We start from the raw sequence: 14,425 nt of genomic DNA on the forward strand, positions 1-14,425 counted from the left end.
AAAGCTTTATATTTTTTTAATAGACTGCAACGAATAATCATGTAGAATGCCTAGAAATACCTGTAAATATAGGTATACCTGTAAAAGTAATATCTGTGAAGGTAATACCTATAAAGGTAAATATAGGTATATATTACATATAAAGGTAGATATAGGTATATATTGCCTATAAAGGTAAATATAGGTATATATTACCTATAAACATAACGCCTATGAAAGTAAATGTAGGTTTTCCTATAAATATAGTTGTTATTATTGTTCTACATTTAGCAGTGGCTGTTTTGGGTGTGGTCATACCTCTGTGAAGTCCAGAATGCCTACTTTCAGATTTTGGTGTTGACTGAGAAATGTGCATTCGGTGGAAGGAAACTGTGGCCAAGTTTCTGTTCATTTCTCTTGTAGCATCTTGTATGCTGATATTGTGGGATTCACTCGCCTGGCCAGCGACTGCTCGCCAGGAGAATTGGTGCACATGTTGAATGAGCTGTTTGGCAAGTTTGATCAGATTGCAAAGGTGGGTTTCTACTGTGCTGCTACTGTTAGTTTAAGTAAGTAAGTCATCTTTAAAATATTTTTTCTTCCTGGGGACTCTTCTACCTTCAGGCAGCATTTCTGAGGCTTTAGCAGGAAGATTAGACTTCAAACGTGTGAAGAAAAAATCTGGCTCCGGTCTGAGTGCAACAGTGTGTTTCTACCAGTGTGACAATCTGTGAAACTCAAGATAGCTCTCTCTAATAGGACTAATAGAGACAGGTCATGGAGCCCTATAAAGCTTAATGGAAGGTGAACACCTCTTTAAATAGACTGGTTTACAATAACAAGGATTAAAAAACTCAAGATAGAAAACTCATACAGTCAGTTTTCTGATCTCTGGAAAAGCATTTAAGAGACTGGAAGACAAGGAAGACAATACTAATTGAAGCAATTTTAATTACTGACCACAGCCTCTTGACTACTCAAGATTCAAATTTAATCAGAAGATTTTTTTCTGTTCATTTAGATGCCATTTCTATAAAAATTACATTAAACTTTCTGCTGTGTGTGAAGGTGAAATAATAAACACTAAAACAGATAAACATTTTCTGTGGTTTTTTATTAATTAAAAAGCTACTGTCCAGTGGTTAAAAAAAATTAAAAGCTATATTGCATTAGAGTATAAAAGATAGAAATAAGATTATGATTGCTATCTTCAGGAGGTATTGCATAGTACATCTTCATGTGGAACGCTAGGTCTTTTGATCTGATATTTCAAACAAAAAGACTTTATTTATATTGAGTACAGAATACTTAGGCTCAGTTCTTTAATTTAAGGTGTGAACAGTGCTGCAAATATATGTTTTGCAGTGGACTTTCTTCCTGGTTTGCCCATTAAAGACCGTAACAGCTGGAGGAATCATCTGTACAAAACTCTCTGACAGCACTTCTTTTTCAGCAAGCCAAATCTTTCTCTACTAAAACAAGCTTAAATAGAGGGATTTTCATAAAATAATTTGAGTCAGTCTTTGTAGCAATAACCTTCATTTACATAACTCAAGTTGCAAGTGACCGTCTGACCTTGCTTTTTCCTCCAGGAAAATGAATGTATGAGAATTAAAATCCTAGGTGACTGCTATTACTGTGTTTCTGGACTTCCTATATCTCTTCAAAATCATGCCAAGAATTGTGTGAAAATGGGACTGGACATGTGTGAAGCCATTAAGTAAGTGCTGAACTTTTTTAAAAAAAAAATGTTCAACAGTAAAAATTCTGTCTCTTTTCTGTCTGTAGCTGTGCTGCTGCTTGAAACATTCAGACCTGTGGTAGTTGGTGTGTTTCACTACAATGTTTAGCATGGTAATCTTGATCTCAGCCCAGCAAAGAAATGTTTTAACATGTTGGTTTGTGCCAGCCTATTTTGTCACTACACCATAAAGATGATTAAAGGCCTGGAATATCACTCATGTGGAAAGGCTGAGAGAGCTGCAACTGTTCAACCTGGAGAAGACAAGGCTGCAGGGGGGAAACTCATCAATCCACTTAAATACCTGAAGGGAGGGTGCAAAGCAGATGGAGCCAAGCTCTTTTCAGTGGTACCCAGTAACAGGACAAGAGATGATGGGCACAAACTGAAACACCAGAGGTTCCCTCTGAAGATTAGGAAACACTTTTTTTCCTGTGAACGTGACTGAGCACTGGCACAGATTGCCCAGGGAGGTTGTGGAGTTTCCAGCCTCGGAGATACTCAAAATCCAACTGGTATGGCCCTAAGCAACCTGCTTAACTGGCCCTGTTTTGAGCAGGAGTTGGACTAGACAATCTCTAGAGGTCCTTTCTGACCTCAACTATTCTGTGATTCTGTGATTATGAGATAGTAAATATCCCAGTAGACACTGCTTAGGACTTGGGAAGCTTTGTTTTTTGCAGAATCATGATGCTGCCACCCACCTGTTAGTCAAACGGTTCTGGGAGAGGCCAGGGCTCCTGGTTTCTGCTGAATTTGGATTTCACTGGTACTCAGGAGCAATTCCCCCTCCACAATTAAGGCTCCTCAAGCCCTGAGCCCATGGAGTGATACTGAGCATGCCTGCCAAAGACATTTCTAATGGCTTACAGATTCCTGCGCTGAGAAGCCTGCTTTCCATGTTATTAAATCAGGAATAAAATGTGCATGTCTTGCTAGACCCTGGGTTTAAGTTTAGTTTCAACTCTTCTGTAATTAATTTTTTTAGGTGATGACTTTCTAAGAAGTTTTGTCAGCTCTTTAAAGGCACCATTGAGAATTTTGTGCTTAGCAACAGTATTTTGGATTTGTGGGTTACTGTATTTGTCCCTTATTTCATTGTGCTTGTTCTGTCTTTGAAACAGTGATGATGTGATGATTGCTTTTGAAATAGCAGTTGTAACTTATTACAAGTAACTCAAGTAGTAACAGGAGGCTTGATATGATTGTGAAAGAAGAAAAAGAAATATGGTTGTACTGATGGGTTAACACTTGTAAGGCATCTGAGGATACAACTAAAGGCATGCTTCAGTAGTGCTCTAGCTTCTTACTGAAGAGTAGATTGGGAACATTTTATAGTCAGCTGTAGCAGAAATGCGACTTCAAAGAAGTCTTGTGCAAGAGCAGCTTTACTTCCCCTCATCTCTTCACCTGACTGCCATTTGAATTCTCAGTGCAGAGTAGAAGTGACTCTTTTGTAAGCTGTCCTCTGCCATCAAAGCTTGACTCATTGCTGTATGAATGTATTTAAACTGGGCTTGGATGATCTGCTTATCATGCCGAAGAGTCCTAAACCTGCTCGTCCAGAAATTTCAGCTCAGTTCTGTGGTTTGTTTGTTAAGCAAGGGTCTGATTCTGTTAGCTTATTTAGAAAACATTTTGTGAGGAAAGGACAATTAAAAAACCTTCCACCTTTTTTTTTTTTTTTTTTTTAACCAAAGCTAGGTAATTAATTGTCTGTAATTTATACCCAAAGTTATTCTTAGCTTTTAGGAGTTAAAATACTGTAAATGGTTACTTATTGCAGTTGTCATTAATGGCACAAATACCTTTTCTGTAGGAAAACTATGTTTCCTTTGTCTACAGTATATCTAGGTGAGCTACACTTTGCAAAAATATGTATTGTGGGTCTCTTGTAGTCACCTGTGGTCTTTTAAACAATTGGACTTTGGTTTTAAAAGTTACTATGCTTTTCTGTAAGTTTCAGTTATAATGTTGATGGTTTGTCCAAATCGCATTTACCACTGTCCAGATAGCAAAGTAAGAAATTACCTCATCCTTGTGAAGTATATGTGTGGTGTGCATTTCATCATGAAATGGATAGTTACATTGAACAGTGTTCTCTCAATGATTAACTAAAGAGACAAACAAAAGTGATTCCTCTCATCCTTAAATACCACCCTCATACATGTGTAATTGTAGTCACAAGAGGGTTTCGGCTTTCAGTTGCCTGGTCTTGTGATTCAGTCCAGGGTAATTACTGTCTGGGTAGGTTGACTAATGCACATTTGGTTCTTTTCCTTTTAAGGTAGTCACAGAAAAGGTGTAGTATTTGTGGAAACTAGGCCTTTGGTCTCCTTGCTTTTGTAAGGGATCTTTTGTAAAACTAACCGCAGTACAGGTATCAGGTTGCTCCATTTCCATAATGTTTTTTCTTCATCCAGATGTGGTTGTACCTTACATTGTGTCCAAAGAAATCTATTTTTTTTAAATGGTACTTGGAGTACTTCTCCTTGCAAAGCATTAAAATCTACAGATTTGGTTCCTCAGTCGCTTTCACTGCATGCTCTTTTTCTTTTTAATTTCGATATACTAGAATATTATTATAATTAAACCAATTGCTTCTCTAGCATATTAGGAACTAAAGCTAACATCCCTGCAGTAGAGCAGTAGGTAAAAGTGCATCTGACTGTAAGTTCTGACTTCCCACCTTGGTTGGGTTAAAAATTGTGTGGTTTTTTCCCCAGCATTTCAGTGAAAATGAGAGCCTTCTAGTTTACATTTCAAAGATATGTGTGCTAATGTGAGTTAAAAGAATTTGCATAGAGTTTCTGGTCAACTTGTTGCTTTTTTGACTTAGGAGAAAGAAGTATAGAAGGTTACAGGTTGATGGAAAAACAATGCTGACCTCAAGCAATAAATTGCACCTCATGAAGAACTGAAAGCATGATTTTACAAATCACAGTGCAGTGCTTTACTTGAGCTCAGAGAGCAATCTGTCAGTTCCTCACACTTCAAAACTTCCCAATTGTCTTTGCAATAACTTTCTGCTCAAGCTGCTGTCAAGTATGTGCGTTGTTAATGGTGGATGATAAGGTCTTCCTTGGTAAGAGTAGCCTTATAGACTAGAAAATTACCTTTCACTTGTATAGCACATGCTGATCTCACTTTACTACTGTAGTCAAAATTCACAATGCTCCTGTAGACAGATGCCTGATTGTCACAGCCTATTTACATCTCTGTAAGAAGTGAGGAATCTGTACCCCATGTTTTCAAATGCTTTCAAACTATTACGTCAAGTGTTGTAGCCTGTAGGTGAATAAAAATTACTGATTATTATTCAACTCCATATTTTGCTGTGTGATTGCTGCATCTCTGCGTGGAAGCATCGCCTGAAATACTTCTGTGGCCTGTAAAACTAGAAGTAGTAATACTCTTGCTGTTGGAAGTGTATCACTCAATAGATTTGACTCTCTCTAAAATATCTTTTTTGTAAGATACAAGTTTTTGTTATATTCAGTCACAGGTGCAAACTGACCCCTCAGTGCATAAGCTACTGAAATAAAGCAGTTTGCTGTTTAAATTAACAGTTCTATATTGATTTTATCACCTGAATATGGTTTCACTTCCAGTTCTCTTCGAAGCAAAAAGGAGGAATTCCACCAAGTTACCAGGTTATGTGTAGTACAGTGCCGTATTCAGTCTTGTTTCCTAATGATGTGTAAATCCACTTGGCATAATTCAACCTCACTAAGCTAGGAGTTGTTTCCATTTAAACATGTTAATAGTCCCATTGATTAATTGCTTTGCTTTTCTGCTCTATGTTGGAACAAATACAGTCAATTTTTCTTACAGTGTACAGCCTGCTTGCCCAGGAGTGGGATGCTCAGTTTATCAAGCCATAGATGCCAGTGTTGCCTGTGATGTTGAGAGCTGTCCACCTTAACTGGTTGCTTTAAGGATGGAGCTTATCTGTTAAGGACAAATATGTTTGTGTATGAATATATGTGCTGTTTTCCTTCAGCCCAAACTCCACCCCCTTATCTGTCTGGTGACTTCCTAATTTACATATTTCTGAGCCACAGATTCTCAAAGGCTGTCTTTGATTTGGTAGTGTGAAATGAATTCAATTTCAGAGGAAAGTGAAAGAAACTGTTGGATGAGATGGTTGTACCAATTTGAAAGCTAGATACAAAATAAAATAATTCCTTCTTTAGGTACAGTTTCGTTCCTGCAGGTCTGATCCAAAAGGGAACTATGCTTTTAAAGCTGGCAATTTGCAGGGAACTAAGTGCTGAAGGCTCACTGAGTGTGTTAAAGTGCGTAAGAGAGGTCTAGTTGAGTCTTACATATTAGTTGAGTCTTAGTCCAGAATTACTGAATAAAGCTCCTATAAGCAGAGTAGATGCTTTCCTAGTGACCTGAACTCTTGCTTATGTGGAGTCAAGTTGCTCCAACTACCTGCAAGCTAACCATGCCTGTGAAAAACATAGAATCCTTACAAACTCAAACTTCAGGCAGCAGTCTTGAGCATTTTGACTGCCCAGCCAGAAAGGGCACACTGTGTGCTGAGGGAAACCAGAGAGACCATGGAAGCAGAAAATTAAATAACAGAGGGAAGTTTTGGATATACTTGGGTAGGTAAAGAAGGTGTCCTATGGGGATGTGATAGGTTGCATTCTTAGACACATTCAGTGCCTGCGTTGTCATAGCAATTTTTCAAGGGAGCACAAGAGAGAAATATTAGTAAACCCTAATTTTGTCCAGAGTAACACTTCTAATTTAAAATCTTCTGTGGTTTCTTTAATTTGTGAGACAGAAGAGAAGATTCAGTTCTGGAACATACTCTGCTTGCTCCCCTCCTTGACTCCTGAGAGCTTATTATGAAGTAGACTTTATGGCTTGCTCTGCAGAATATAGTAGGGCAGCCTTTTGACAAGCACTCCTAGAGGATAAATGTTCCTCTACCACATTGCCCAGTTTTGTAACCACTTTGCCCAGATTTGTAAAACACTTGTTTTTCCAAAGTGTTAAGCTTGTGTCATATTCTTGGTGCAGTGCAAAGTGGTGTTTGTCATTTGCCAGCTGCTTACAAAGGTCATTTAGAAGCAGTTCATTTTCAAGTGTGTCAGCTACATGAGAACAGTGTAAAATGGCAAAGTGAAAAGAGATATCAATAAACACTTCATGGAGACTTAGAAAATTAAAAAACTTATCCTCTTTTTTAATAACTTCAAAACACAGTTTAAAAAAATACTTTCAGTCATGATCCTGTTACTTTCATTTCCCAGAAAAAAAATACTTGAGAACTACTGCTTACACATAGGATTTACTATATCAGATTAAACCTGATAAGTTCTATGTTCCCTTTCAACAAAAAAAAAAAAAAAAAAAAAAGAGAAGAGAAACAGGCCAGTTTAATTCTGTCATTCAGAAGGTACAGAGCTGATGATTCTCATCATTGAGACTGAAGATGTTGCTAGAACTATGAACCTGACTCATACACAGGAGCCATTTGGGTTTCTTATTCTATGGTTGTTCCCTCCATCAGCACCCTGAATCACCCTGCGATAAATGCACGTACATGTTCCTTATTACTGGTGAGGTTCTGGTCTACATGAGTTGGGGCTTAAATACATAAAGCCAGTTAAGTTACAATCTTCTCATTTCTTAGAACTGTATAAGCCTGTAGAGATCTGAATTAATTTTATTACTCCTTAAATGTGTCATTAGGTACCCATATGACCTATGTCTGAAAATGTTCTGGTTGTTTGACTTCAGTAACCCCCCTGTGATTCAGAAGAGCCTTTTCTGGGAAGTTTAATGCCCGTCTTATGTGTAGGGCTGTTCTGAGATTTAGGTTGAGATGAACGGATACTTCAACTTTGTCTAAAGTCACTGGGAAGGTCAAAGATTTAGATGTGGTCTGGACAGTGAGGGTGGGTAATGATCTAGTGGGTAGAGCATTCACCAAGGATGTGGAAGACTGTTGATCCTGTGTTCTCCACATCCTGAATGGCACTGAACACATATACACAAAAAGTGTATGAGCCACCAGCCTGTAGAATATCCTGAGATGCTGTGGTTTTCATCCTTCCTCTCAGAGCAGAACCATTTTCAGGGCCTGCAAGAGTGACGGGACCTGACAGAAGACAGATGCAAGAAGGTCTCCAATGTAGATATTAGGGTCTTCAGATAGAAGGATGCATAACAATAGCTCTAGATCTCCAAAAGCCGCCTGTAGAACAAAAATAGTCCCTAGGTTCTACCATGAAACCAAACATTTCCACTGCTTAGTTCAGCCCTCCCAACTAATTTCAGATTTCCCAATAAAAGAAGGGACTTCAGACATGGACTTGAGAATTGATATTTACTACAAATAGTTGCAAATATAGATAATAGGAAAGGTAATATATAAAATTAATTCTAGCATGAAAAGAATGAAGGCTATTCTAAAAAGAAGCAAATGTTTTCACCGTTATTACTGCTAATTTGAGTGGTAAATTAAACAAAAATAAAGGACCTGTTATGTGTATTAACATGGGTTTTCTTCTCAACTACAGGAAAGTGAGAGACGCAACTGGAGTTGATATTAATATGCGTGTAGGAGTGCACTCTGGGAATGTGCTTTGTGGTGTTATTGGGCTACAGAAGTGGCAGTATGATGTATGGTCACACGATGTTACCCTGGCAAATCACATGGAAGCTGGAGGAGTCCCAGGGTAAGAGGCTTCTCTGTTAACCTTTGGACACATGGATTTTTATACCATGGAGAAATGCATAGGTACCATGTCTTCAGCCATTTGCCTTTATGGAGAAACCTGAACTAATTCTTAGTGCTGTCTTTGGAGAAAAAAAGGCACTCACTATTTTCTATGATGTAAGGAGTATTTTTTGTGGATGGAAACTTCTAGATTTATGTGCATTAGAACTTATAAAGATGAGATTAGAGGGCCTGTAAATGAAGTGAGCAATATACAAACAATGTGTCCAAAAGCTAGTAAAAAAGGTTGATCAGGTTCAAATTATGCTTTTCATCAGTATTTGTGATTCTGTCATTCTTTTAAAATATAATTTCAGCCGTGTTCACATCACCTCAGTCACCTTGGCTCATTTGAATGGAGCTTACAAAGTGGAAGATGGGGATGGAGATGTGAGGGACCCATATCTGAAAGAGCATAATGTTAAGACTTACTTTGTAATCAATCCTAAGGTTAGTAGTACTTTTATTTTGTGGCCAGTCATAGTTATTTTTGAGGAGGACCACTAATCTCTTTATAGAATGATTCACTACTACAAGATATTGATGGGAGCTGTTACTGATGCCTACAAATACATAACGTTTGCACTGCAAATCTTTCCCGCTCTTCAGAAATGTCTCTGATATTTCCCAGCAATATCATTAAGAATTGCAGGTTCTTAGCATCTCTCCATTTTTAAGTTCCTAAGCATGCAGATATGTGGCACCAGATGATGCGCTGGTGCTTCAAACAGTAATGAATGCTGAGGCTGATGTCACCTTTTATCCTCTGTCAACCAGGGAGAGAAGCGAAGCCCTCAGCACCACATTAGACCTCGACATACTCTTGATGGAGCCAAAATGAGAGCTTCTGTCCGCATGACCCGGTACCTGGAATCTTGGGGAGCAGCCAAGCCATTTGCACACTTGCATCACAGGGACAGCATGACCACTGAAAACGGCAAAATTAGCACAACAGTAGGGGCCTGCTTATGTCATTTCATACAATTTAGCAATATTTGAAAGGAAAAAGGTGCTCACTGCTAAATGCCTGGTTATTTGTGTTAGAAGAAGATACATGCGCCTGTACAGGGCATAAACCTAGTGCAGTTGCTGGGAGTTTTTTCATTGACATGTGAGCTTTGGGTTAGACATTGAGGAGCCATGTCTTGCTATGAGTGCATCTCTGAATTATGAGTCCAACGTACTTACTCAGGTGTACAATTTGACCATCTGAGCTTATGCCTCAGTCACAAAATATGGAGTGTCTGCTGGTCACCTTGTGGAAAGACATTTTGAACACAAAGACAGAGTGCAACACCTTTGGGAAGGAATACAGGGTTATTCCCTGAGATTTATTGGCTGTTTAGCCACATTCTCCACTTTGGGCACGGCCAAACCTGGAGAAAAGGCTGTGAAGTTAGAATATCCCTGTGGTACCTGGAGTGGACTTTATAAGAAGAGTTCTCTGGGACCCAAGTCGATGCTCACTGTAACATCTACCTTTTGAAGGTGCACTACCCACTCATCAGCTATGGCTGTTGGCCTGAGTTTCACAATGCTATAGTGTAATGTTACAACTCTTACACTGAACAGAAAAAAAAAATAATAGTGTTAGTTTTGCTAACACTATTTTACTGCTGTCAGTAAGACACCGTCAGTCCACAGCTTGTAATTGCATTATCTTCTATTTCTAAAGTGTGACCATAAAGGTAAATTCTAACAGTTTTCAATGTTGACATTCAGTTTTGTTCCTGTTACGTGTGAGAGCATAGGATTGAGCCACCTAACCCATCTCATTTGATAAATACACTGCATCAGAATGTGGATTGTGATGTGTTCATTACAGAGAGTACCCAGCCATCACTTTTAATCACAAAATAAATGCGGTTGTGATGGCTGCCGTTGCTTATCAATAAAAAATAAAGAATATTGCCTGCATTTGGCCACTCAGGTCTGTTTTTTTCCAAAACACTTAATATTGGTTTTTGCTGAAGCTGGCAGGAGTTTGGGCTACATTAAAACAGTGGTAACTTTGAAGCAGTGGCTTTCTAGTAAAGCAAAACAGTTTTGAATTCAGACAGTTGTATTAGTAATTAAGTGTTTATAATGACAGATCTGTTTGTCTCCAGGTCACTCCATCTTCACTCTTGGCTGGATTATTCTTTTAGAGTTTTAATCTAATGCTAAAAATATTTGTATTGGAAACTTTTCTCCTTACCTGACCCTGTTTTCAACACTCCTTTTAAAGTGACCTAATGTTGTCAAAGTCTGTTATACTTCATAGGTATTTTCTGTTGTTTTTTAGGATGTTCCCATGGGGCAATATAATTTTCAGCGTTGCAGAGAGAGGTAAATTAATTTTTAAAAATCACTTATTCATACAAATTCCATATAAATACATATGCATTCATATGCATGCATATATATATATATATGGCATGCTTTCAAATATTGAGGACCATTTCTCACCCAAACTATTTTTTCAGCTGATACCTCTTACATAGAGAAGGACTATGGAAACAGATTTGATAGACATATTGCTTATGAATTGTGAATCCACTTCCTGCTAACAAATAGCATTATTTTGAATTAGTATAAGTATGTTGATGGGCCACTATTAATTTCTCCTAACAACCCAATTACTCTATCAGTGGGGAGAAAATTATATGCAGGAAAATGGAGAGGAGGCACAGAGGGGCAAGAAAAGGGAAGATGGAAAGGGCTGTTAATGATTTGTGTTACAACAGCTAATAATATGTACTACTAGAGACATTATATATATTTTGTTAATTGCTTTGTATTTACATTGTGTTTTATTGTATCAAAGTCTGTAGTATGTTTGCAGCAGTAAACATTCAAATGGTATTTTGTGGTCTTCTTGTAGTGCTCCTGCTACACAAAATGTTTGCAAAATCACAATAGCTTTAAGTTTTCATTTTCCTGCTTGGTACTTCAATGACTAGAGTAAGACGGTGAGAAATAGAAACAGAGTTGAACTGATTACTTCTTTAAAAACACCCAGAATGTCTAAATCAATAAAAGAATGACATGTGTTTAAAAAAAACGAGCTTAGCACTGTCAAAAGCCTAGAATGGTTAGGTTTTATTTTAATGATCAGATAACACTTCAGATAATGTCTTTCCTGCAAAATTATAAGTAACATCACAAATATCATAAAACAGTTTGAAAGAACCCTTTAAAAACTTATATTTTTATTGTCTTTGGCTATGCAGACAAGTCATTCTCTCTGTTCCGTCCCCATCTCCCTTCTTGCTAAATGTCTTCTCAACAAATCACAGGTTACTGGAGACCTATGTAATTACCTAAAATATTACTGAATTCCAGAAGTTGAACATGTTTTGCCTGAGTATGCATGATATTGATAAAAACAGTCTCTGATTTTAAAACTGAACATTTACATTTGGACGGTATGCCAAAAGGACTTCTATCAGCCTTATGGTAAAAAGAAAGATCACTGGACAGTGGTATTTGCAGATATCCAATGCTTTAAGATTCTGAGGTGTACTTGCTTTTGTATTTCTAAATTCCACTCCAAAATAGACCCAGAAGGTACAAAAGTTACCATGTGTCTTGATACCATATTATGGAAAGAGTTTCTAGAAAACATTATGGAGTCTAATGTCCATAGTGAGGCATGTAGCTAGGATTCTAGATAAGCTAGTTAGTAGTCATTCTCACGGGAGAGAGCTGAAATCATAATAATCACTTTGAAAATCAGTATTGTATTAGAACATGAAAATGTGGGGTTTGTAGCCTGACTGTAGGCTTCTATTTGTGGCAGTCTCAGCTCTTATCTAGTTACATGATAGTCTTATGTTATCAGGGATCTGCCAAGACGATTAAGTGGGATCAGATAATGTTTTGTCATCTGTCTAGTTATTTCTCCTAGGCAGATTGTTTCATATGTGAAAAATAAGTTGCAAACACTTTCTTACCTAAATTTTGTAGCATTGGATAGGCAATAAATCAGTTGGGTTGTTTAAAGTTACTGTAAATACACTAATATAATTTCTGTATGAATCTGAATCCTGCAACAGGTAACCAGCTTTGGGGAAATAACCCAAAAACTTGAAGTTGAAGAAAATCCATGATACCTTTGATAGGGTTGAATCCAGTACTTAAAGGGGGCCTGCGGGAAAGACAGGGCAGCACTCTATCAGGGAGTGTAATGATAGGATGAGGGGTATCAGTTTTAAGCTGAAACAGGATAGATTTAGGTTAGAAATTAGGAAGAAATTTTTTCTTGTGAGGGTGGTGAGACACTGGAACAGGTTGCCCAGAGAAGTTGTGGATGCCCCATCCCTGGAGGTGTTCAAGGCCAGGCTGGATGAAGCTTTGAGCAACCTGGGCTAGTGGAGGGTGTCCCTGCCCATGGCAGGGGGCTTGGAACTTGATGATCTTTAAGGTCCTTCCCAACCCAAACCATTCTATGACCCTATGATTCTATGAAAATATTGGTAAGCAAAGAGTCAAATTTCAGATCTGATTGTTGACTTCTTACAAAATAATGTTATTAAGTTAGCATTGGATTCAGGAGGCAGAGACATAATCTGGCAATATTTGAAATATTTCATTTTTAAGGAGAACGCAACTGATGGAAGGACTGATGATGTTTGCAATAACATGTTAGCAAAGACAAACCCATTCTGATGATCCTCTGTTGGGTTCATGCTGAGTCCAGTGAAATTAAAAGATCCCTTTTTTCATTGTGGTTGTATTATAGATTATAAAAAGAGAAACATGACATATGTTTGCAATTTATTTCAGACATGGTGCCCAGTTTTCTTACTAAAAATAAGAAAATATTTCCTAGAAAAGAAGATATATCAGGCATTCAGCAGAGAATACTTCTTAATGCCTCAGTGTACTAGCACATTGTTGCTCATCGTACAATTCTGACAAGGATTTTTAAAAATAATTGCAAGAAACAGGAATGTTTTATGAATTTGAGCATGTTCCCATTCTTTTTCATGAATTCATAACACTATGGAACACTTTCCTTCAACCAGAATTTCTTGAACTCTCTTGTTTGTTTGTTTTTCCCAAAATGTTTTCTTGTGTTTGTTTTGTAAGTGCTCCCTAATAACTAAACTCTAGATTTTTTTCGTGTGTGTGTGTGAGACTCTGTAGCTCATGCTGGATTTTTTTAAAAGCTTATTGTGAGGCTCAGTGTGCCTGAAGCCTACAGCTGCTACTGCAGCATAAATGTAAAAAAATTGTTATTATCCCCTCAAGTTTATGCCAGCTATCACCTCATTGTTTCAAGTTAATGTTTATTAACAATGTAATGATTTTCCAAAGTATCTTCCCACATTTTTCATTTCAGAACAAAATCACAAAAAAGAAGGTTTGAGGAGGAACTGAATGAGAGGATGATCCAGGCCATTGATGGAATCAATGCTCAAAAGTATGTTTTTATTCTCTGTTGTCTCTTTCATTCAACTTTGACATAAATCTGCAAGAGAGGGTAGTGTTTACTATTTCTCGCTCCCACATGCACGTAGAAGTCTGAAAACAGTAAAGGTGTCACTAATACTGGCATAGGAAGCTCTGCAGATTGTGAAGATAGGCTGTACAGTAACTTTTTCTACTATATGGGATAAGACAGTGCCTGTGAATCACACTGTGACAGAACTTTTGGCTTGTCTTGGTCTTCCTGGCAAAGGGATTTTTTTCTCTGTAACTGTTCGTATCTGTACACTCATAGCTGTAACTATGGAATTATCTCATCTGAGAGCAGAGAAGTAAGACACAGGAAATAGCTGGCTCTGGAATCAGAGTGATGTGAAAATTGATGCTTCACAATTGTCACAGAAACACCTCCTCAGAATTAGAAACTTTCCCTAAAATCAGTCTCTAATATCTCTTTGTTTCAACTGGTTGGTTGATTTCTTACAGAAGGCTGTTTGATGTATTGAAAGGGGAGGCAACGTGGCATATATTGCTCCTGTGTCCTCGGAAGA

At 37.8% G+C, this 14,425-nt stretch overlaps 1 protein-coding gene across 1 annotated transcript in view; it reads left to right on the plus strand.

Annotated features, from left to right (window-relative positions):
- ADCY2 (adenylate cyclase 2 (brain)) overlaps positions 1–14,425 on the plus strand; it is a gene marked incomplete at its 5' end in the record, with an annotated part of 79,177 nt that overhangs the window by 1,035 nt on the left and 63,717 nt on the right. The window contains 7 exons of the mRNA XM_010083650.1: positions 403–514; positions 1,572–1,699; positions 8,263–8,421; positions 8,780–8,912; positions 9,240–9,416; positions 10,747–10,790; positions 13,789–13,869. Coding sequence (XP_010081952.1) covers positions 403–514; positions 1,572–1,699; positions 8,263–8,421; positions 8,780–8,912; positions 9,240–9,416; positions 10,747–10,790; positions 13,789–13,869 — 834 coding nt within the window. The remainder of the gene's footprint in view (positions 1–402; positions 515–1,571; positions 1,700–8,262; positions 8,422–8,779; positions 8,913–9,239; positions 9,417–10,746; positions 10,791–13,788; positions 13,870–14,425) is intronic.

Source organism: Pterocles gutturalis, unplaced genomic scaffold (genome assembly GCF_000699245.1).
Source record: "Pterocles gutturalis isolate BGI_N339 unplaced genomic scaffold, ASM69924v1 scaffold1780, whole genome shotgun sequence".
Lineage (NCBI taxonomy): Eukaryota > Metazoa > Chordata > Aves > Pterocliformes > Pteroclidae > Pterocles > Pterocles gutturalis.